General features: G+C 43.5%; 2 protein-coding genes across 2 annotated transcripts; both read left to right on the forward strand.

The window, feature by feature from the left end:
• The first annotated feature begins 81 nt into the window (after positions 1–81).
• On the forward strand, positions 82–4,476 carry Elp1 (elongator complex protein 1). Its single transcript, XM_017143483.3, has 6 exons — positions 82–703; positions 765–1,908; positions 1,967–3,364; positions 3,422–3,656; positions 3,732–4,102; positions 4,295–4,476. Exons 1-6 carry the CDS (start codon positions 134–136, stop codon positions 4,357–4,359), a joined length of 3,783 nt encoding a protein of 1,260 aa, XP_016998972.2. The 5' UTR covers positions 82–133; the 3' UTR covers positions 4,360–4,476.
• An 841-nt stretch (positions 4,477–5,317) lies between these two features.
• On the forward strand, positions 5,318–25,282 carry LOC108058614 (uncharacterized). The gene is made up of 5 exons (XM_017143481.3): positions 5,318–5,796; positions 17,897–21,515; positions 22,089–22,185; positions 23,504–24,051; positions 24,553–25,282. Exons 2-5 carry the CDS (start codon positions 18,148–18,150, stop codon positions 24,785–24,787), a joined length of 4,248 nt encoding a protein of 1,415 aa, XP_016998970.2. The 5' UTR covers positions 5,318–5,796; positions 17,897–18,147; the 3' UTR covers positions 24,788–25,282.
• Positions 25,283–25,500: the final 218 nt, after the last annotated feature.

Below are 25,500 nucleotides of genomic sequence, written 5' to 3' on the forward strand. Positions count from 1 at the left end.
TTATAAAACAGCTGACAAACAGCTGATGGTGCAACGGTAAAGATAGCTTAACGAATATCCCTACCACAAGTTATTTACCGGAATCTGCAAAAGCTGTGGTCACACCGATCCACACGTGCAATATTTACGAAATATGCGCAATCTGAAGCTGCAATATTGCAAGGAGCTGGATGCAGTGGCTCAGCCCCGGCAGCTGCTCCTGCAGCCGGAACTGAACGGCGACACCGCGGACACATCCTTCGTGGTGGCCGACAACAAGGTCTACGCCGTCCAGGAGTCGGGAGATGTGCGATCAAGAGTCATTGCCGATTTGCCGGACATTGTGGGTGTGGAGTTCCTGCAGCTGGACAATGCGATCTGCGTGGCCAGCGGAGCAGGCGAGGTGCTCCTGGTTGATCCCCAGACGGGTGCCACCAAGGGAGAGGGAACCTACTGCGATGTGGGCATCGAGTGCATGGCGTGGTCGCCCAATCAGGAAGTGGTGGCCTTCGTTACCCGCGCCCACAATGTGGTACTCATGACCAGCACCTTTGACGTGATCGCCGAGGAGCCGCTGGACGCGGAACTGGCGCCGGATCAACAGTTCGTCAACGTGGGATGGGGAAAGAAAGAGACGCAGTTCCATGGAACGGAGGGAAAACAGGCTGCCAAGCAGACTGGACTGGATTCCATCGACAACCAGGCGAGCGAGGAGCTTAAACAAGTAAAATAACATCTAAGGTATCCTTATAGCACTCAAAATAATCTTTCCCAATCCCCCACAGGATGTCAACATTTCCTGGCGCGGCGATGGAGCCTTCTTTGTGGTCTCCTATGTGGCTGCCCAGCTGGGTCGCACCTTCAAGGTGTACGACTGCGAGGGAAAACTCCATCACACAGCCGAAAAGAGTGGCAATCTAAAGGAGGTGGTGGCCTGGCGACCATCGGGCAATTGGATTGCCGTTCCCCAACGATTCCCCAACAAGTCCACCATTGCTCTCTTCGAGAAGAACGGCTTGAGGCATCGCGAGCTAGTGCTTCCCTTCGATCTCCAGGAGGAACCGGTGGTGCAGCTGCGCTGGAGCGAGGATTCCGATATACTGGCCATTAGGACAGCCACCGAGAAGGAGCAGCGCGTATATCTGTATACAATCGGCAACTATCACTGGTACTTGAAGCAGGTGTTGATTTTCGATCACACGGATTCGCTGGCTCTGCTCCACTGGGACACGCGGATAGGAGCCGAGCACATGCTGCATATACTCAAGGAAAGCGGCAAGAGATTGATCTACAGCTGGGCCTTCAGCGTGGATCGCTACGAACGTAGTGGCGTCGTGGGCGTCATCGATGGCAAGCGACTGCTGCTCACCGACTTCGCCAGGGCTGTGGTGCCACCGCCCATGTGCCAGCGCGTCCTTCAGTTGGACAACTACATCAACGCCTTCACCTGGTACGAGACCAGTCTGTGTGTCTACACCTGCGATCGTAGGATGTATTCCTATGAACCCATGCAGCAGTTAAGTGGACAGGAACCACACTCCTGCCTACTTATGCCGGATGCAGAACTTTCCCGCTTGCCGCTGGCCAATCTCACCTACTTTTCGTGTGATTACCTGCTGGCCACGCACAGCTCAGGAGGATCCACACGGCTGCTACTGCTGAACAAGGAGGCCGATGAGGATGAGGTGAATGAGCAGGGAGAGCTCTGCTATCGCGTGCAGAGTTCCCTGCGGATCAGCGGGCTGGTGAACGCTGTGACCATTGGAGCCAACGCCATGGACGAGTTTTATGTGCAGACTGTGAACAATGGTCACACCTACGAGGTGTCCCTCAAGTCGGACAACACGCTCAAGGTGGAGCGGACTCATGTGCAGTTGTCCCAGCCGGCTGACCAGATTGAGTGGTTCACCATCACCAGCGACTCCACAGGTAGTTAGCTCCTAAGTAGTAAAGGATTTATAATTTATAAGATATTTCTTCTCCCCAGGCGGTCTCATCACCCTTCGCAATCAGCAACTGCTCCACATGGACGGCTATCGCATTGCCGAGGACGTCACTTCCTTCTGCGTGGTGGGCAACTATCTGGCCTACACCCAGCTGAATGCGATGCACTTCGTGCGACTAAAGGATCGTCGCCAGGTGGCGAGCAGGAATATCGAACGCGGTGGCAAGCTGGTAACGGCTGTGGCCAGTGAGGCACGTGTGGTGCTGCAACTTCCGCGCGGCAACCTAGAGGCCATTTGCCCGCGTGTGCTCGTCCTGGAGTTGGTGGGAGCTCTGCTCGGAAGGAAGCAATACCAGGCGGCCATGCAGATGTTGCGCAAACAACGTCTCAACCTTAACATCATCTGCGACCACAATGTGGAGCAGTTCGTGGCCTCGGTCGATGTCTTCCTGCGCGAGATCAAGCAGAGTCAGTGGCTCTGCCTGTTCCTGAGTGAGTTGCAGAACGAGGACTTTGCCAAGGGCATGTACTCGAGCAACTATGAGGCGGCCAAGCAGACCTATCCCTCGGATTACAGAGTGGAGGAGAAGGTGGAGTACGTGTGCCGACTGCTGGTACAGCGCATGGATCAGGCCACTCGTCCGGAGGATGTGGAGCGCTTCCGTCTGCCTGTCATCACTGCCTACGTAAAGTTGGGCCGCTTGGAACAGGCCCTCCAGCTGATTTGGCGCGAGAAGCAGGCGGATGCGGCTCTGGCAGATCAGCTACTGAAATATCTGCTCTACCTAGTGGACGTCAACGATCTGTATAACGTGGCCCTGGGCACCTACGACTTTGGACTCGTTCTGTTCGTGGCTCAAAAGTCACAGAAGGATCCCAAGGAGTTTCTGCCCTATCTTAACGAACTGAAGGCTTTGCCCGCCGACTACCGCAAGTTCCGCATCGATGATCATCTGAAGAAGCACGCCTCTGCGCTGTCACATCTTGCTGCTTGTGGAGAGGAGCACTACGAGGAGGCCCTGGAGTTTATCCGAAAGCATGGCCTGTACACAGCTGGCTTGGCCTACTATCGGGAGCACCTGGAGTTCCACAAGAGCATCTGCGTGGCGTATGCGGATTATCTTAGAGCCAATGCCAAGCTGGATAACGCGAGTCTCATGTACGAGCGAGGCGGACAGCTGCAGCAGGCCCTTCTGAGCGCCAAGCACACTCTCGACTGGCAACGTGTACTGGTGCTGGCCAAAAAGCTGGGTGAACCGCTGGATCAGGTGGCCCAGTCGTTGGTGGGGCCACTGCAACAGCAGGGCCGTCACATGGAAGCCTATGAGCTGGTAAAGGAGCACAGCGGGGATCGGGAGCGACAGTTGGAAGTGCTGCTGGAGGGTCATCTCTACAGCAGAGCCATTTACGAGGCGGGTTTGGAGGAGGGAGATGTGTTGAGTAAGTATTTTTATATATTAAGATTGATTCATTTCCTAACTACTGTATTACTTTTAGTGGAGAAAATCACGCCAGCCTTGCTAGCCTATGGTGCTCAACTACAAAACTCCCTGCACGCCGACCTGCAGCTCTTCCTGGAGTACAAGCAGCGTCTGTCGGACATCCGCCAGAGACAGGCCAAATATGGCGAGGGGGATAACGATGCGGATGTGGACCTGGAGGAGGTGGACTTGCTGTCGGACACCACCAGCCTGCACTCCTCGCGATACAGCGGCACCTCACGAGGCACCGGGTAAGCCAAGGAATGCTTCACTGCACCCGCCCGGCCAGAGTTTCACTTTTCCGCTGTGTGTTCCTCCTTTTGCAGCAAGACATTCCGCTCGAGCAAAAACCGACGCAAGCACGAACGCAAGCTCCTAAGTTTGAAGCCGGGCAACCCCTTCGAAGACATCGCGCTCATCGATGCGCTGCACAACCTCGTCACGAAGATAGCCCAACAGCAGCAGCCTGTGCGTGACACATGCAAAGCGCTGCTGCAGCTCGCCAGCGCGGCGGATGCAGATCCCCTGGCAGCGGCACTGCAGCGTGAATTAAAGACTCTGCTGCGAGCGGTGGAGGCGGCGCTGGACGAGATCTGGACGCCCGAACTGGTGGGCAATGGATCGATGGCGCAGCACCTCACGGGACCCAATGTCGACTATCTGGCGCTGCAGAAGGAGCAGCGATACGCTTTGATAAGTGGGTGTTTTATGATGATATAACTCTATCAATTTAAGTAATTCCGTTAAAATTGTATTCTAAATCATTGTGATTTCTTCATCGACTTATGTATATGCCGAATTCTTTAATTTTATTTATTTTATCTCTAAAATAAGATAATGTAAAATTGTCTAGACCCCTTAAATCTAATGTGAATATTTTATTTTCCAGGTCCTCTGAAGCGCTTCAAGCCCCAACTAAATCTGATGGACTGGCAGCACGAGATCCTCCAGTGAGTCATCGCTGCGATCGTTGGATTTGCGTGCAGCTCTCATCCTCCTCCCATACCATTGTTTACTTTCACTGCTCTGGAAATAAATGTAGCATTGAAATGCTAATTGAATGTATCGAGATTAAGCAAAACGGAGCACAGTGGGCAGATTAGTGCCAGTCCAGTGTCAGGCAGCTGGCAAAAGTGGGCGGCTCATCTCCCAAATTCTTGTTTGATTCAAAGCTATCACTTTTATTAGGGGGCGTCGGCTCATACTTATCATTTACACTAGGCTACGCCCTTTATATTCAGATTTCTGAACGAAAACATATTTCCTGATAACTTCCTGTTGCCGTTGCAGTCAAGCGTTTTGTTTGGCAAACAAAAACCGTAGACGGCTGGAACCGGTTTCACCTGTCCGGGATTTGTTGTGGGCGCCCATTGTTGCCAGGTAGACGTGACGAGAACATTGGGGCGAAAACGTACTTAGAAGAATGGAATCCTTTGCAGCTTGAATCAGACCGTAAATAATATTTTTTTTTATTTAAAAAATAATATTTAAACCAATTATTAAAATTTACTTAATTTCTCCATACAAATTAGGATCTTTTTTGCAAAATAAATATACAAAAAAATCCATATAACTTTTAAAAGTAATTACTTACATTTTAAAAACATTATTTTTTAGATTGGATTATAGTTTTTTTTTTGTGTTAACTCAAAATTACTGCCCATCGAATAAGAAAAGAAAGTCAGACAATTTTTTAAATTTAAGAATTTTGAAATATTGGTGCTAACATTATTTAACATTTAATATTAACATAGAACTTAACTAAGTGGGGGGTTAACAGTGCCCGAGAGTTGAATCCCCAACAGTGGGGTAAAACAAGAGCGAGAGATCGAGAGAGAGAGAGCGAACCTTAAGCAACAGCACCAGTTCAAACAGTGGGCTACAGCTAAAATTTTATTCGAAAAAAAACCGCCGAACGAGTCGGACGTGTACCGCTGTACCGCTGGATGCTGGAGTTCCGTTTTTTCCGTCTTTTCGAGTAAATAAACACACAATTTTTGTGTTAATAACACATTTTTTGTCTGTTCTATTGTGCGGAAATCGAGTGAGTGAGAGGGGAAATAAACAGAAACCGCAAGCAAAAATCAACAAAAGCGTGTGGGAAGAGGAAAACGAAAATGAGTGTGTGCGAGTGAAATATGGAAATTGAAAATGCAATTAATCGCGGATTAATGGCAAGCCATAGAAATCGCTTAATGGCTTAAAGTGCAAGAGAAAAGTGTTATTGTTGTCAACGCGGAAGCTCGAAGCCAAAAGTCTGGCGTAACAAAATCTACGTGTATTTATTGTTTTCGTTTTCGCAACAACAATAAGCCATTAAGCTGAGTGCTGAAATAGTCAATTTACAATTGGAGCTGCCGAGAAGTCTATATATAAAATATAAACATTTTGGTAAGTCTAGCTTAAGTCTCTTTCGCGCTCGCCGCTCTCTACACAGAAAGAAATATAACGGTCGGTTCGGTAAATTTAAATTGACATCCCTTTTGGTTGTAGATTTTAGAACTTAGTTATGATTTAGAGAAAATCTCAAAGCAATTTTTAACAAGCTAAAGTATATAAACAATGAAATTCGTAGGCATTAGTGAGGCCTTTAAATGTAAATATTTTTTTCTGTGCACTTTCCGCTGAGAGTGGAGAGCTCAACACAGTGGTCAAACCCGCAAAACGACTTTCAACATCATTTCATTCGTCTCCCCGTTGTTGTTGCTCTTTTTGGTTGTTGCTGTTGTAGTCTGTTTTTCTACTTCTGAGTTGCTGCTGTTTTTTATTTAATTACGCTATTGTTATAATCATATTTGGTTTTTGTGCGCACTTACTTAATTTTCGCACATGTGGAAACTCTGGCAATTATTGTATTAAATATGCCATAATATTTGTCCACTGTGAAACGTGGAACATTTCGCGAACAATTGTTTCTCAGTCGTTAAATAATAAAATATTTTTTAATTAACAATTTTCACTTTTGGCATTAGGTAAAACAATGTACTTTTTTACATTTTAGGGTGAACTCGTTAGAATCAGTTTCTGTCATGTCTTTCTTATTGTCAATAAATTGTCGTTAAACTATTTTGTAGAGCGATAATATTGTAGTTTACTTTGTATTTGTAATGTACTTTGTAGAGAAGCGATTATGGTAATGGTTTAAAAATAGAATTGAGCACTAAATGTAACAATGTTTCAGTTCTAAAATGTAAATCTAGGAAGAGATTTTGTTATGAACAGCCAAAGTCGTTATTTATTTATGGAGAAGTCTGAACTTAATGGTAACTTTTATTATGATTAAAAAAAACAGTTGTTAGGTAAATGAAACAATAAAAAATATAATTTCTGTTACCCAACATTTTGTGAGTTAAAAAATCAATTTAGCACGTTCGCCCCTGCAGTTTGGCTATAAAAACAGCACTTATTAACGGTCCGCATCAATGCCAAATGCATAACTCCCAAGAAACTCGGTTTTCAATCTTCTCGCCACCTGCAAATCTGCAGCAGACTCCAGCGATGCGTTAACGAGAGACCTCAAAGCTAAGCGATCCATTCAAGTAGCTTTAGAATAATCCCAATCCCATCTCATTCACCATCGAAAGCAGCCGGCGAAGGTCGCAGACAGCAATTTAATTAGAGGTTAGTTAGCCAAAGACGCCGCAGAGCTAACAATTGTTGCGACTACAGATTGCAGATGGCAGCTAGCAAGTTGCAAGTTGCAGGTTGAAACCACAGAACAAATGCGATGGCAAAAGACGTTGTGAATGCATTATGTATGTGCGAACGGGCAGCATAAATCGCAGGGTAATGGGCAGGGTAATGGGCAGGGTAATGGGCCTGGGCTAATAAAGAAGCGTTTTGAATGCCAAATGAGTCGACTCGACGAGGATGACGAAACATAAGTGAATTTAAAGCGAAGGAGGGGCAGTGCATAAAGTGCACAGAGAAAAATAGTGCGATAAGTGCACATAAACTTTAAAACAAATCGAACTTATTAAGATCAAAATGACATTAATAACAACATAAGAAATGGGTCTACATATTTCTTTTAAATTTTTTAAATATATAAATAATATGCAATTTTATATATTATTTTTGTTTTCTGTGTAACTTCCATGGAATGCGGTTGGCAAGAATCGGGGAAACCGGTCTCCTGCCGGTGCCCTATTGGATTGGCTTGGCTTGGCCCGAGCTGATAGCGAAGGTCTCGAGGTCTTCGACAGAGACGGAACGAAAGAGAGCCAGTGGAGATCGGTCTATGAGTCACGTTCGGAGCCAGCTTCGAGACGTGCCTGCTGGTCTTTGGCGGGATGGCAATTGAGAATAGAGAATGGAGTAACTCGGCACCCAGTGCATAGTTATGCCGACATTGCGATAATGAAAATCTTAGAAAACGAAGCGAATTCCGATTGCCGGAGGAAATCCTCTTCTCGTTTATTTCTGGCACGTACCTGTGGGATCTGACCCCGCTCTTATCACCTGCGGTTCTATTGCTAATAAATATTTTAAGATGCCTTGATCATGAGTACTCAAACAGCTTTATGAATGGGATGCTGAAATTTCCAAAGCCATGTATGGTAAAAAAATATCAAATTAATAGTGGGGGTTCTCCGAGTGAGTGATGTTCATAAATATAACATAAATAAACATATGAATTTATAATTTATTTTTAGAACTTATTCAAGTAGTGAACGTGCTAGTATTTGAGTTTCTTGAAATTAATAATAGATTATATTGAAAGAGTTTCCTTTGTTCTATATTCGGATAATGTTTATAAAAACTCTGACTCTGACCCAACATCACTGAGAAGTTTGAGTCCATACAAGACATCTCAGGTCTGACCATCCGCTTGGGTTCTCGGTCCACTTTCTCGCTCTTGTCCCCAATGCATCTCACTTCTTGCCGAGTGGTAATTACCCACCTTGATGACTCGAAATCTGTCATTAAGGCAAAACTGCAGTTCAGTAGGTAACACACATATGGATCCCAACCCCTCGGCCGCCCATGAACCGCCTCCTCTTCCGTCTTCCGCCTTTTCCACAAGAAAAACAAAACGGAGAGAATCCGACAAACAACTTGCCCTGTAAACTCAGAGACCTGACCTATGAGCTTTGTCTTTAGCATTCGCATTCTCCGTTCGGCTTTGTTTCTTTGTTGGTTTCTTCCATTGTTTCGACGTTTATCTCGCTTTTGGGGGCAACAGTTTTGCTTCGATTTGTGCGGTTTTATTTTTGGACCCACCTTGGAAACTTGTTCTGGCAATCGGAGAATGGAAAATGCTTAGAGTGTTCACAACAAACATAATATAAATTACATTACTTAGGACCAATATACTGTTGTAGCCTCGATTCCCTGCTGTGGGCGTCGAATTAAATTACTCAATTGAAAAGTCTTTGACTCTCGGCATTATTCTTCACTTTTCACCCACTCTTCCGACTTGAGCCGGCTTAATTAAATTAAAACTTTAATTGTTTTGTTGACAGGTAGACAACAAGTCAATGAACCAAGTCTCACATTTTGTGGAAACTCTAGAAAAGGTATGGGTTTTGATCAGGTGGCCTTTTTCCCTGGACCAAATGATACATATATCTATAGATAGTTTTTTGTTCATCTCTCTCTCTCTTTCGCTATCGCCATTGTAATATTAATTCAATTCTAGACACTTGCCGGGTGAACAATCGCCAAACACTTGGGCACTGATTGAACTTAATTGAATTAAGAGCAGTTTGCCAGTTACATCTTCACTTGGGTCAGGCGTACAGGAAGTCAACCTTGTGTGAGGTGTTACAGGGCTCTCTAAATAGAGTATCTTAAAATTCCATAAATATATTGAATTATTATTTACATTTGCTATTATAACTCTTTAAATGTAAACAATAAATATATTATAATATTAGTTATTAAATAAACTCTTTGTAAAGAGTGTTATTATATCTACCTACCTATAATATTTCTGATCAGCCCCTGTCACTCGTAAAACCTGGCAATTTATAGAGTAGCTCAAGGCAGCCTGTGAACTAGTTTCGCTTGCTTTTCATACGACTCGAAAGCCATTTAGTTGACTTCGGGCTTCTTTTGGCATTTCCGCCACATAACCACAGATGTTGCCTCAAATGGGAGCATATGTGTGTTATTTATGCGCTGTTCTACCACCTTATGCATTCTTAATACCGCCTTCGTTATTGTTTTTGTTTACCTTTCGGGCCTGAAAATGTGCTTGCCAGTGCAATGCATTCGCCGTTTGTTTACGCTACTTACGTATCCGAAAGATACACAACTCGAGTGCCATATTTCATCATTTGGATGCCTAGGGCATCTTTCGAGTGCATTTCGTATGCAAGGAGGGTCCCCATCATTCAACTGCTTTGCATACCAAATACCACAAATGTTTAACCTTTTTGCTGCAATTTAGCGAATGATTTCTGGGGTTTTTCTGGGCATTACTTGTTTCCATAGCACTTGGCCTTTGGGCTTGTTCTCCACACAAATTCTCGCTAAAGAAAACCTGTTTCTCGGATTCTTTGTGCTTGGGTCCGGTTAGCAGCGCAATCTTTTTGACGTACTTTGTTTTATGAAATGCTAATGAATTTATGTGGATTCGATTATACGCGACTTCACCATCAATTTACACTTGGCAAACGACGCAACTAATACAATTATTGAACATTTTTTCTTATTATTGCGCACTTATGATTGTGGGGTATGGGAAATGTTAACGCCCTTCAATATGAAGCGGTTCCATAATCTCCTGTCTGCCCTTCAAATCCCTGTCTGAATTCCTGGTTAACAGGGCCGTGTTAATAAAATATCCCCACAGACCTTGAACCCGCGGTGTTTGAAATAAATATTGCACACTGTCTTCAATTAGCACGCAGCTTGGCAATGGGAGATTCGCGTGTTCAGTCGAGGAAACCCCGAAGAAGCGTTGACCCAAAAATATGGAAGGTAAAATCCCCCATATTTAATAATTTTTTGTGAGGTTGAATGTGTGTAAAAAAGAAAGAAATATATCATTATCAAAATCTGAATTTTTATACCCTTGTAGAGGGTATTATAATTTCAGTCAGATGTTTGCAACGCAGTGAAGGAGACGTTTCCGACCACATAAAGTATATATATTCTTGATCAGCACCAATAGCCGAGTCTATCTAGCCATGTCCGTCTGTCCGTCTGTCCGTCTGTCCGTCTGTCCGTTTCTATGCGAACTAGTCTCTCAGTTTTAAAGCTATCGCGATGAAACTTTCCCGAAGGTCTTCTTTCTATTGCAGGTAGTACATATGTCGGAGCCAGCCGGATCGGACCACTATATCTTAAGGCTCCCAAACAAATATAAGAAAATTCATTGTAACTTTGTAGGAAGTAGGCGTTTTGATTCTTGACTACTTAAAAACAAAATTGAAATAAATCGAAACGCTGAATCTGGAATCCCTGGAACTGCACCGAGTGAGTATTCTTTTATCTACAAGGGTATATAAGCTTCGGCTGGCCGAAGGTAGCTTCCTTTCTTGTTTATAAATATTTTTACTAAATTTGCGATCGACCTTTGGCTGGGATGTTTTCTTTCTGTGCAGTGACAAAGAGTTGGGGAAAGTGTCTGGCTAATTTGTGAAAAGTAATAACATTAAACCAAAAGAAAAAGTGCCAAAAAAATAACGTGTAATTGTATCGGGGAGCGTGGGAGAAATCTCTCCCTATCTCTGGGGTTCAGTAGCTTCCAAACGAAAGTCTCCAAATTGGTGGTTATATAACCCATCTGGATCTACCAGGTAACGCCCACCCGATCATTCTCCGGCGACATCAGCTGGCTCTCTCTCTCTTTATCGCTCTGTTATTAACACTCTTTAGCGAACGAATGAAACTCGTTTAGCACCCGGGGAAAACTTGTCTCTGGCTGCTGGTGGAAAATTGGAAATGTATCTCTAACTATGAGATACGCGATGGAGCGAAAAGTAAAAGTGCTTTGGCTGCTTCCACAGCGCCCACTTTTGCTTTCTTCCGCCGCTTCTTTTGGCCGCTTAGCTGCCATTGAGCCGTGAAGCGGCGGAGGGGTAAAAATAGCAGCTTACCTTGCGCAAAAAGCTGCTGCTGCAACAACAACTGCATTGTTTGGACTATTTCCAGCCCCCTTCTGGGCCCTCCGCAATTGACAGCACCTACGTAACAATGAATGAACCCACATGAGTCACGTCTGGTGCATTCCCAGGCCCACAGCCCAAAAGCCAAACACAAACTCCAAACCCGGGGCATGCGTGAAACGTTAGCTCATCTGTCGGTGGGGTAACCTCAATTCGGTTCACTTTGCGGCTGCGCTGTAACTCCAACTGTCCGCCCCCCCGACTGCCCTTCTCCCTAGCCGCGATTAACCCATTCAAAGCTCAGGGGCTTAAAATTACAAGCAAGAATTTTGTGATCTCCTGGAAAATATATTGAATTTATATTAAATTTAAAGCTTAAAGTTTATTTTTATATATTTTATATTGTCATTTATACTTAGAAAATTAAACTATTTATTAAATCATTACAAAAAATTACAAATTAAATATAAATAAATATATCATTGTTGAGACCTTAGTTTTGTGAGTACAAAAATTTTTTTAAAAATCCAAAACTAAATACATTTCTTTTAATTTGTAACTATTAAACTTTAAACCTTTGGTCATGGGTTAACGAACAGCGAAAAGCGAGCCCCGAATCTAGTACACGTTACAGCCACGTTCGTGGATCGGCCAGCATGGAGAGCAACAAAAACAATGCTGCATAGTAGTTACCTTGTTTTTGGTTTTGGCCAGTCACCAGCTTGGACAGAAGCCCTCGTGCCAGTTCCAATTTGTCGAGCGCTTTTCAGTTCGGTTTCGGACTGGATTGCTTGTTTCGTGACATTCAAATCGGTTCGTTCCAGGCCGTGCAAAAGGGCAGCCACCGATCAGAAATGGATTTTCCCCCGACTGCTTATGAGTTATTGCAGCATTACCGAAATGACGAAACTCTGCTCCAGATTGCCCCCTCCCCTGGCTTTTTATTAAAGGCAATGGAGACATTAATAAACCGCTTAAACCCACTATCGCCCCAATCGCAATTGCCTTAACAAAGGAGAGCAAATTAAAAGCGAACCAAGCAAATTTGTCAGTTTCGAGGTAAATGCGAACTAAGTTGACAAATGTCGACTAACAATGGCGGGGAATCACGGGGCGGTGGAGAATGCTTTTTATTTTTTATATAGAGAGCTCGGTAGCTCGGTGACCCAAAATGCATGGCAGGGAGGCAGCCGAATGGGAACGTGAAATATGGACACATTAGATGGCTATCTATCCATGCATAAAGCACTAACAGAAAATTTAGCTCGGGTTTCAGTTAATTAAAAATAGTTCTAAAGAGAATTCATGAAAATAACCAGTAAATTCATAAGAATTAAAAATTATATTTTAAAATAAAAATAAAATTTCTTTTCATAAAGGATATCTTGAGAAATTAGAAATATATGTGGTTAAGTGACGTTTTCTCATCTGCATGTTAAATTTAACGTATGGATAAAACCTTAAAAACGGAAATCAGAGTTAAAAGCCCTCTTTAAGTTCATGTGGTTGAGAATATCGTATAAGTAACACAATATTGATGTAAATATTTTTCAGAAATATTTAAATATCTATCTTCCAATACACAATTAGTTTCTTTTAGTGCAAACATTTGTGTGTCTACTTTGCATTGGTTGTGTGGCTTGCGCTTGAGCTGCAGCTCTTGCCTAATTGTTCAATTGCATTAGGGGCAATTATGCGGCTGACATAGATGTGTGTATCTCAGCCCAAGTACGTACACATGCGCCTGTCATTAGAGTAATTGCACAGATACAGATAAGCAGAGACAACGGCGACCGACTGGACAATTGCTTGTCCATATTCAACGGCAGCTTAACTTGCATATTGCGTGGTCAAGACTCTTATCGCGTCAATCGAAAGAGCTTCAACCACTTTTCCAGATTTTGGGGGTGATTTTGATGGATTGGTAATGCCCATAAGGTATACAAATATAAATTGGGGCGATAGCTTTACTCCCTTACATTAAGCTTTTATGGATACCAAATAGGAAGCATCTGTTGTGACTTAAGAAATATTTGACAGTCTAAAAGTTTAGCAATGGCAATCATATGTTTTGGAAAAGTATTATAAAAATGAAATTAATACACGATAGCAATTTTTCCTAAACATATACACAGCATTAATGCCCAAACTCATTTGCGATTTTGACGGGCCATGTTGCTATTGCCCCCAGCTGGCTGGTTCAATAAACGCGCATAGCAGGGCCAGCAAGGTCAAAATTGATGAAGGCGATCGTTTAGTGCACGTAGAAAAAATTTGATGTTATTGAAAAGTTAACATCAGTAAAAATATGCTCCAAGATCTTGATTGTAATAATTAAGGTAATGATAAATCTTGTTTAATCAAACAGGTAGCTCACATTATCACTACTGATAGCTTAAAACATAAGAAAGAGACATTGTCTTTATCATAACTTCTTATCTGGTGCAAGTAAAATTTTATTTTAACATGAGCAACATTTTTTCAAGATATATTTTTCATCATTCTTTTATCTTTATTGCAAATAAGCTCTTCTAGTTAATATTTTCTTTCTGTGTACCTAAAGCATTCGCACATCCGTGGTAGCCAATAAAGCAGTTGACCGCTTTGGATCTTCGAGATTGAGTTCGATTTCATTGCGGGTTTCGATTTCTTTTATAAACATAATTGCGTTGAAAGTTCAGCTCGCGGCAAAGTGAGGTTCATTTTGTCTCTGATTTTTCGGCACAAATATAGAAATTTGTCTTTGGATGCGTATGCGAATGAGGCATGATATAAGCAAATGTCATGCAAATGAGTCATCGTCAAACCGCATCAATGGAAACAAATACAAATTTTGGAGTTCGTATTTGTGAGTGGAATGAGTGAATGAGGTCTGCTTCCCATAATGATGCTATGATACGCATGGGAAGTTCGTAAATAGAGAATAATGACGATCGACTCGTTCGAATGAGATACTTCCGTGGATACTTCTCTCAACAGTTACGTACATCGAATAGCGGTAAATCAGAAAACCAAAACAAAAGAAGTCCCAAATACAATACTGGGTATATATACGTATGTTTAGATATATGGCACTAATGCCACAGTTATCGTTTGAGCGTGCGACGCCTCGCATTCTCCATCACACTTGGCTGATTTTGGAGCGGCATAAGCCCCGCTCGCAATTCATTATTGATAACATCTCCATCTTCATCGCCATCCTCAGTGAATTTCGCAGAAATGTTAAGAACGCAGCTTATACAAACGTCTATTTATCTGCCACTGGAATAATCCAAGCTAACTGTTGGCATTCTTTGGAATTCTACATCGAGCCGGGAGTCTGCGTAGACCGTCATTTGGGTTAAGCTAGATGTTTCTTTGGATTAAGAGAGTAATTCAAGCTAAGATGAGCCATTTCCACGAAGTGTATTAACTTTAAGTGATTCATCTTTCAGCTGGTGATATTTAATTATACTCCTTCATTTAGGAACTTCTCTGATTTAATGATCTTCGTGTCTTTAGGAAGTATTCTAATTTATAAATTAATATACCACACTTCTTATAGACTTAAAAATTCGGTTCATTAAATATAATGATCCCGTTCTGTTTATTTCAATATTTGTAAGCTAAAATATCATTTGCATTAAGCGAATTGGAGTTCCAGCCGTAGCTAACTTGGGAAAATTCCTAATAATCTTTCAACTTTAATCGCTTAAAAAGTTTAATCGCTCAAAGCTTCTGGCCATCAATCACCGGCGCAGATCCAAGTCATGACTACCCAGATGGCTGTCATTATCACAGGCCACAATAACAACTACCGACTACTCCCGAGATCATTAAGATACCAGGCGATCGTCAGCCATTCTCCACATCCATCGTGATCGCAATGCAAGTGAAATCATAATTGCAAATCGAAATCGAAGCGGCTTTATTGGGCCGCAAAAACTGGTTTAGCATTCTCTCGCGAGTCGCGATCATCCTCGAACCGATCGTTATCGCTGGATTTTCAGTTCGGAGTCGGATATGGCTTTGTCTGGAGATCCCAAGTCGGAGAATTCTGAGCCATTCGTTCATCCTGAGTGCGTGCTGCTGAAGCGGAAATGAGTCGACTCCCCAGCGAGCTCGTTTTTCTCTAATGCTGATTTCTGTTTACATCTCGTACATGCACCTGCTCCTCCGATCCCCTTGATTCCCCTTGTCCATGATGCACTCGATTCCCCGATCGAGTCACGTTTTCAGTAGAGAACCGAGCCCACGGGCTTGTGGGTACTTTGGTTTCATTTGGGTTAAGTGGAGGGTTCAGATTGTGGGGTTTTGTCTTCCTGGCACTCCCTTGCCCCCGGCTGTGGTTCAGTGTATCAATAGGTGGTTCTATCTTTTCTCGGTTCTTGGTTCTTCAATCAACCTAGTATCAGTATCCAAAGAATTATTATTTCCAAAGCTTGATCTTAAGCAGTGGCGCCATTGTGCGATCTGTGCGGGGTTTTGGTACTAAAAAGAAAAATAAGTATTGCATACTTTGAAAATTTTACATCTACATCTACATTGTAGAAATCATCAGCAATTCTCCAACAATTCTCCAGTAAATAATTTTGGCGCAAGTCTGGTCACTCTAAAATGGAAATTAAAGTTTAAAAATGAGGAAGAAGAAGACTATTGTGAGATCTGGCATCCTTGGTAAAATCGGGTAAATTCAAAAGGAAAGAAGAATCGACGCATAGTAATGCAAGGCTACGAGATCATCGAGTTACATGTAGATCATTTACATTTGAATGTATACCTACATATTTAATCATTATCTTTATCTTTAGATTCAAATCACGCTAATGTGTAGCTTATACCTTATAATAATATACTATAACTATTCTCTGGGTTTTATTATTATAAGAACCTAAAAGTTCAATATATTTTCGATCTATAGAAGTGTTGGTTATGGGACTGATGACCACTTCTTGTTGGTTTAGCATACCCAATGTTTTTTTTTCAAAATAAGTCACATAATTTGCTTTGTTTTTAAAGTCAATATAGCATTGCCCCCGCCAGTGGCTATCGTTATGCCCTTTTACAACCCACCTGGCTGGCCTCCGGTGACAACAATATCACCGATAACTATTTACCTTTGCCGCTGCTTTTTTTTTTATCAGCACCAACGTTGACATTCAAAAATATAAAAAAAATTACAAAACACCTGCCTCGCTGTGATTTTGTCCCCGTCTGGCTCAAGCAAATCTTATCTCTAAAGCACACAGGTGCATAAATATAGGTATATTTTTAGCGGTACATTAGTCAGCGGGCGCATGGCAAAATGGCAGGTGAATGGGATTGCGAAGCTGTAGCCCTAAAACAAAGCGTGGAATTTCAAGTATTTCGACAAGAAAGTAGCGCTATTTAAAGGGGGTAACACTCTGGGTTAAAGGCTTTTTTCAAGGGGGAACGCAGAGAGGGTGGCGCCACGCCTGAATATCGCACCACCATAAGGGTAACGTCATTAGTGACGAGCCACCACCGAACTGGGGCTTTTAGTGTTAATTGCTGACATGGGGGTAGGCTTATGAATGTCCCAGGTGGCTGGAAAAAAAAGGGGAACAGGGGCTTTTCCACTCTGAGGCGGTGAGGTTGCATGCACCACTGACATGACATCGCTTGGATCGACAGATAACAACCCAGCGATAACCATGGTGAATAAAGTCGGCAAACTCGCGCCCTCTCTGGATATTTTCGTATATCCGCTCTATAGTTATTATTGGGTGGCTCTGTTTGCAGTTCAGCTCGAATACTTCAACTCCCAGAGCAACTTTTGATGGGTTCGTCGCTGTGGAGGCCGTGGTTGAATGAACCCTATGCACTTTGTTCCATGACATCGATTGGGTTTATATGAATGGTTCGCAACTCAAAGTTGAAGCTACGGCTGTATTTGCTGTGGGTGGTGGAGATGGAGATGGTAAACACTTTGATGTGAACTATTTTTGGCCACTCGGTACAATGAACCTTTCGGACTTCCTTGACATTATTTATTGTGGGAAAATGACAAACTGAACTTGAGAAACAAAAATAAATATGTTTAATACTTAATCAAACTTATTTTAATGATCTTTTTAGCGTAGAAAAATGATATATTAATATATAAATAGATTTTGACTCTCAAGTAATTCCAATTACGGAGCTTCGACTATTCATTACCAATAATTGAGCTATATTTAATTCTCCCAAACGAGCCACTCGGCCTTGAACTTGAGGGTACAGCTTATTGTATTTAGGGGAATGCGGAACGTGTCTTAATGACATTAATTATGTTTATGGAGAGCTCCACTTATAGAAAGGGAAATTGTTACTCACTTTCCACGGAATACTTGAACGTACTGCTATCCAAATATGTCAGGCCATTTAAGGGGAACTCTAACCTATAGAAAATAAATAACATTTAACTAACTAATTTGTTCTTCCCTCTCTTGCAGGTGTATTTCCCTGGTAAAAATGGAGGCAAAAATCTCAGAAATATAAGAAAAAGAATATATCGTTGCAAATTGCTGAAAATAATAATAAGAGAAGGAACGAAAAAGCGAACAGCAATAACTCAAGCTCACAGGTGGAAACCAAAACAAGCGATTTTAAGGCCCAGTCGAACGTGGAATCGACTTGACCCACAGAGGCGCACCAAAGGAAAGAGAAAGAGATACGGCTGTAGAGCGAGAGGGAGCGACATACGATGCGTGTGGCTCGGTGGCTCAGTGGTGGCTTAGTGCTCGCCCTGGCCGTAATGTTAACGCAGGCACGTTTCATTGCGAAAAGAGAAACCACCGGCTTGGAGCAGGCGGTGGCTTCCGAATCCACATCCACTGACCCTGACATTGTTCCGGCGACCAGGGAAAGTGGGAGCGCCAGGGAACCGGTTGAATTAAAGGGAGAATCCGATATGGCTAACTTGCAAAACGAACTGAAAGATGCAGGGGTAATAAAGGCTGAGAAACAAAATCAAACTGAAACCTTAAAGGAAAGTCTAAAAGAGAATCTCAACGTTAAGGAAACCACTGAAGCTTTAGTTCTAAATGAATTCAGCAGCACTACCGAGAATATTATAGTAGAGGATCAACTGAAATCGAAGGAGGGAGAAGCTCAGTTAAAAGAGGAAACCCAAGCGGTTCTCGTAAAAGAAATGAGAAATAAGGACACCCCTGCAGTTACCACTAAAAACCCAATTAATCTCGTTGATAAGACAACTACTGAAGCTCCTGTAAGAGAAGTAACTACTTTGAAACAGATTATAAGCACAACCACTGAATATATTCTACCAAATGAGAAACCGGAACAAAAGGAAGTGAAATTAAAGGATATTTTTCCCTTAAAAGAAGAACCACAAGTTCAAGCTGAAGTAATGGAGAAGACCACTGAATCGGTAACAGTAGAAAACAGCTCTATAATACCTGTAACTCTAGAAGTTTCAAGCACCACGGAGAGATTGTTTAATACCACCACCACCACTCGTTCCTCCGATCTTGGCCGATCCATGCAGTACTCATCAATCGCTGCCGAGTCGGTTACGCCCATGAAACTGAGGGCCATACCCATGACAACCACACCTGCTAGCACCACTTCAACATCTACTCAAAGGACCCCCACTTCCCAATCCTTCGCCTCCAATGAGAACGCCATCGAGGAGTCCACCTCGCAGTCGGATGTTCGCCAACTGCCCGAGAAGCGAGCCAAGTTTATCAGCGAGAACTCCACGAATGACCAGCTACTAACGCTCCCCAATAACGTTGAAGCTTGGAGTCTGGCGGGTATGAAGGCGGTACCCCAAGCCCCTCTGACAACCACAACCATTTTGCCACTTTTCAACCAAACGGATCTTGCAAACGACATAGACCTGCCGCTGAATAAAACGGAGCAGCACAAGGAGAAGAATCTGCTGGATTGGATGAACATTGCCATGATGCCATCAACACCAGAGAATCGCACTGAATTCGTGGTCAGAACCACTCTGGATGTCACCGAGGGTGCCACACAAGCCACCACCGAAGCTCTGGCGCAGGAAAGTCAACCAAAAAGTGAAGTTACCTTGGGTTTGAAAGAAAATGAAGTCACAACAAAGGCTGCAGATCAGAATATAACAACCACAACTGTTCGTACGGAACTTTTGGAGGTTCCTATGGTTAAGAAGATGGCCGAAACAGCGAATGCCAAGTTAACAGAGGCGATAACAGAGGCTCAAACGGAGAGGGAAGCAGCAACAGAGGCTGCAACAACAGAGCAACCTGCAACATCTGCTGTTACAGCGAGGGTGGATCCAACAAAAACGGAACTGTTGAATGTAACAGCACTTGAAGAATCTCTCTCAGGTGAAACATCCAAGCTAAATTCAACTGAAACGTTATCAACCACCACAACCGAAGCTACCTTATCTGTAGAGTATGTATCGCCTGAAATAGTCTTACAAGAAGCAACATCCGAAGCCACAACAGCAGCAGTACCAAATGCAACCACAGAGGCAGCAGCAACATCATCAACAACCTCACCAACAGAGGCAGCTACTACCACTACTACTACAACCACTACAGAGGCATCAGCAACATCTGCAGGTACGACAGCAACACCAGCAGCAGTTGCAACATTATCGGCAGCAACATCGACTGTTGTAACCACCCCCAGTACACAGAGTACAACTGAAATGGCAATGAAAGCGTCGGAAATCAGCAGCAGCAACAACAACGAAGACGATAACAGTAACGACGTCATCGTTGCCACAACCAAAAAAACAGAGAGCGAGCCGCCAGCAACAGCAACCGTTGAGCCAACAGCAACATCGGTTAGTGTGCGAGTGGCTGGCGAGGTGAGCACTTCGATTCGGCCCGAAATCATCGTTACAAACAGTACCGCCGCGAGTACAACAAGTACAACAAGTACAACATCGACTGTAGCTACACCCACGCAAACGGAAATTGCGCAAATTAGCAATGAAGTGAATTTGGAGGCAGTGACAGTGAAGACGCGCGACGACAGTTTGAGTGCAAATCCAATTCCAAATGCGAATGGGCTAAGAACAGCTGAGAAAACCGATAACGCGGTCAATAACAGTGTGGCCATAACAGAGAGCAGTGAGCTGAAAACCACCCCAACACCATCGGGGGGCATTAGTTCCCTTAGTGACCTGAGTAAGCTGAGCAAAGAACACGAATCCTCGCTGGAAACCAACAACATAGGCGAGGCAAACGCACCCGAAACGACAACATCAGCGGCAGCAGGTGTTGCTGTTGCAACGGTTGAGAGCACAGCGGCGGCAACAGGTGGCCAGGAATTCGAAAAGGAGTCGCAACATGAGGGGCAGCAACAGGTGGTTGAAGAGCAGGACACCGAGCAGCAGTTAGCCAAGACAACGATGGCGGTGACAACGACAACACCCAGTTCAACAACAACCAGTACCACAAGCACTACAACGGAGAGGCCTTTAACCACCACAACAATGCAACCAGTGGTGATAAGTCTGCTGGACGACAGCACCACAACGAGCAGCACCACAACGACAACCACCACAGTTGCACCAACCACAGAGGAATATGTTGAATCCTCCACTTTGGTGGGCAGCACCACCACAACCACAAAGGCGCCTCAAATGGCACCACCCACCTTCATGGCTCCCTATCCCAACGAACTGGACCACATGCAGACCAATGCCCAGGGCAATGGGACGGATGTGAATGTGATCATAGCCATCACAGTCAGCGTGATCGGTGTGGTGGCCCTCATCCTGCTGGTGGCCTTCCTCTACCTGATGCGCAAGCGCCAGAAGCAAATGTCCTATGGCCAGAGGTGTCGTCCGGTGAGCCTGGATGCCTACTCCCTGGACAATGTCTCGGTGTTAGGCAGTGTGCGACGCAAGGGTCGCGATGTAAGGGCCTCCAAGAGGACCTACGGCAATGCGGCCTTTGATGATCCCTCGCTGCGGCACAATCTGCTGACCGCCGGCGAGCTGGCCCGCTTCGTGGAGCGGCGATCCGACGTTTTCGAGGAGTTCCGCGACGTGCCGCAGATCATCGCCAGAGCGGACGAGGTGCCCCCGGGCTGTGAGGACAAAAACCGGTGAGTAAATTGGGAAAATCTTAAAAAAGCATGTTCTCGTAAAATCGATATGGCCATGTAAATTTCCGGTCATGCAAAACCCATATCGTTTTTACATGATCAGGTCAAATTTACCTTTAAATAATGTAAAATCGATCTACGTTTCATATCGATTTTTTTTTGGTCTAGATATCGGTTAAACAATATTCTAGAAAACCTCTATCAATCTGATTTAGGTGTGTTACCATCATTTAAAGGGCTGGGTCACAATTATGTAATCTAAATGATTTGATAACATAAATGTGAATTGATAAGATTAGGCGTAGTTCAATGGTAAATGAGAAAACTTTATGTAGAATTATTTAAAAACTGGTAAGCCTGCAATTGTTTGATATTCGATAAAGATAACTCATTGGGCTTTGTTGTTTTCTCATAACCAGTATCTACTGTAATTAAGGGTTCACTTTCTCGGCACGAGTTCACATCAAATTGTCGAATCAATTACAATACTGATCTCTTCCTGCTTTTTTCTCCCCTGAACCAATAACAACACCTCCGACGATGGTGACTCAACATCTCGACCTCGAACCGCAGCTACGCCAACGTGATTCCGCTTCCTGAGACGCGGGTGGTGCTCCAGCGGCAAGGCGACGATGACAAAACGGAATACATTAATGCCAATTATGTGCGGGTAAGTAACCGAGGCAGTGTCTCCCAAGTGGGCGGCGGATCGACGGATCGGCTCATCCAAAAGCTAGACAAACAATTGACGAGGTGGCTTCTCACACACAAATATTGGGTGGGTGGGTGGTTGGACTGAGGCATCTTGGAGTGGTTAACATACGTGGCGAGCCTTGCATGACGCTTTGCCCTAACTGGAATCATCTTCGCGGGCCCCTCGAGGGCCATTAAACATGGCGCCCGAATAATTACACGCCCGATGAGAGACTCCTCCGTTGGCCATGACTGTGAAATAGGCTCATCGTCTTTGTTGCCCAGATCCGTGCAAGCAAATGGGCCTGGGCCCCGGCGAAAAGCAGCAAAAAGTAATAATTGCGCCAAGGGAAAGTGTCTGCCAAGATCATCGAAGTGTGAATGCCCTTACATCACGATCCACCGCCACGCTTTAAGCCTCCAAAAATCATTCAGAAAACAATCAAGTGTTTTGCATACATGGAATAAAATGGGGAAAATTAAACTCTCTTCATAAAACGAACATGCTATTTTATTTTGCAATTATGATCTTCAATCTTACAACTTCAAGTTATAAAATCATTCAAGAACAATGAAAACTAGAAAATATGATGCATTATCTAAAAGATACAAAGATTGTGCTTATCTGCACAGAAAATAACAAACTTATTTGTTCTGTGTAAATAAACTCTAGAACTTCTATAAAGCTGACAAAGCTTAAAATGAGATAATAGCCTAATTTCGGGTTCTTTGCACTAATTAAAATAATTTGTATAATCGTTTGCTTTAAGTAAAACGTTTATTGTGTGTAATAAGACCTTAGTAATATGTCACCTTTTTATAGAAAATTTTAAAAAGAGAATAACTAATTGTTTTCTGTGCACAGGACAAGTGTCCATCAGTTCAGATGTTTTCAGTTGTTTTACTAAAACGCACTTTAAACAACTGCATTGAGGCGTGAAGTGATGCATTGCGGCGCATTGAAGCGAAACATTTCGAACGTTCATCGTTCATCGGCATTGCACCTGGCGATAAGCAAACTGAGCATGTTGAGATTTAAGCAGCAGAAGTCTGTTGTGCGATTTTATGGGCATTTATCTGAGAGAAGCGAGCAGCTCATCGCCATCGCCAGTCGCTCTGTGTGGGCAGAGGCAAAATTAAGCCGCAATAGGTTTTAATTAATGGTTATGTCATTACTCACGCTAGCCTCTTTTTTTAAGGGGAAAATTAAAAAATTCAAATAAAAATTGTTTACCATCTTGTAGATAAGACCTACGCCTTCACAAAGATATTAACCGATTTTCTACTTAACTTAGGGCCCTCGGGATGCACCCAATTACTACATAGCCTGCCAGGCGCCGCTGGAGAGCACGACCAGCGATTTCTGGCGAATGATCTGGGAGCAGCAGTCCCGCGTCATCATCCAGGCGACGGATCTCAGCGAGAACGGCATCGAGAAGTGCGCCGAATACCTGCCGCCCTCGGCGACGCTGGACAATCACAGCAGCTACGGCGACTACCAGGTGACCCTCAAGCACCGCGAGGTGAAGGACCGATATGCCATTTCCACCCTGGTCCTCAAGCGAGTGGATGGCGAGGAGAGTCGCGAGCTTACCCACTACTGGTACAAATGGCCCGAGGCGGGTGTTCCCGCCGAGGAGGCGCCCATCATCGCCATGCTGCTGGAGGCGCGATCCTCGCTCAAGTCATACTGCCTGGAGCAGGCCAACGAGCTGCGCGAGAAGTCGGCCACCCTGGAGACTTCGATGGATGCGGATGGCTCGAAGGCCGAGGCGGGCAGCACGTCCAGCCAAGAGATCAATGGAAACATTTCCAGCAGGAGTGGCATGCGAAACCAGCAGGGGTAAGTTGAAATGTATTATTGTGATTAAAATAAATATCTGTTTATATATCGAATTTGAAACATATATTTCTTTAATAATGACTTGTGTGTTATAAAGAAAATATCTAAAAAATATAATAAATGTAATTCATAGATCCTCATATATTTATACTAGAGTCCTGCATGAGTACACTTGAATTGACAAACAAGTCAATTTTTTGAAAATAGAGTGAGTGAGTTAACTTGGATCACTTATTTCATTTGATCACTCGTAAAAAAAAAACAAGTGATACAAGCACAGCATAAAAGTGAATGGGAGTGATAAAATTACTAATGATTCGAAATTATTTTATATGTATTTATGAAAAAATCCAATGAAAAAAAGTGATCCAAGTTAACTGATTTTAAAAATTGACTTTCAAGTACACTCATGCAGGACTCTAATTTATAGCATATCAAAGCAGTTCCGTCTTGCATGGCTTTTTAATGTTTTGTGTCTTCCCTTCTCCGTTTCTCCCCCAGACCGCTAACCGTTCACTGTTCTCCAGGCACGGGTCGAACCGGCACCATCATCGCCTCGGACATGGCCATCCGCAGTCTGGAGACGCCCAAGCGATCCGTGGACATACCCCAGCTGGTCTACTACGTGAGGAGAGGTCGCGCCAGCGCCGTTCAGACCAAGGAGCAGTATGAATTTATCTACAAGGTGGCCAGCATGTATGCGGCCAAGATCACAAATCTGTCCAACGACAACTGAAAGCCCCCATCGAGTGGAAACCGAATTTTCGATTGAGTTCACCTTTCCAGCACTGATCCGTGGGACCCTCAGTAACAATAATAGCTATGTTTTATACGAAATATTAGTGTAAATTAGTATTATATGCTTGAGTGTTGGCACCTGTTTGAGCGTCGTTATATGTCGGGCTTTAAATATCATTTAAAATGTATGTATTCCTTTATTATTGTGATATAATCGTACATTCGTATATCTCCTGATTATCTGTTGCATATTTATAATGTCAATTTTTGTTTTCTGCACTCTCGCGTTTGAGTTCCGGGGCCATATAATCCGGAACAAAATGCGAAATAATTGGAGCTCTCCGTATTGTATTTTAAGAAAGTCAAATGTGCAATCAAACAATGTATGTATCTATTTTAAACGAGCTTTAATGTACGTAAGTTATTTGTAAGTATACACCGAGCTGTACTGTACTCATAATATTGTGAATTACAAGAAAAAATATGTTCAGCAGTGGTATTTGGAGTTTTATTGGCTGTGCCTAGGGTGTTTCTACTGCAGTCTGAGAAAAATAAGAGATCTAAATGCCCCATCTATAGATCTATATGGTAGGGTAAAAGGTAATATTTTTGAAAATCGCTTATCAGTGGGTATAATTTGAACGCATATGGAAATGCCGCCAACTCCAGGACATGAACCATGGGTTAAAAAACTTTTAGTTTTCGAGAAAA

The sequence above is a fragment of the Drosophila takahashii genome, chromosome 3R (genome assembly GCF_030179915.1).
Source record: "Drosophila takahashii strain IR98-3 E-12201 chromosome 3R, DtakHiC1v2, whole genome shotgun sequence".
Taxonomy (NCBI): Eukaryota; Metazoa; Arthropoda; class Insecta; order Diptera; family Drosophilidae; genus Drosophila; species Drosophila takahashii.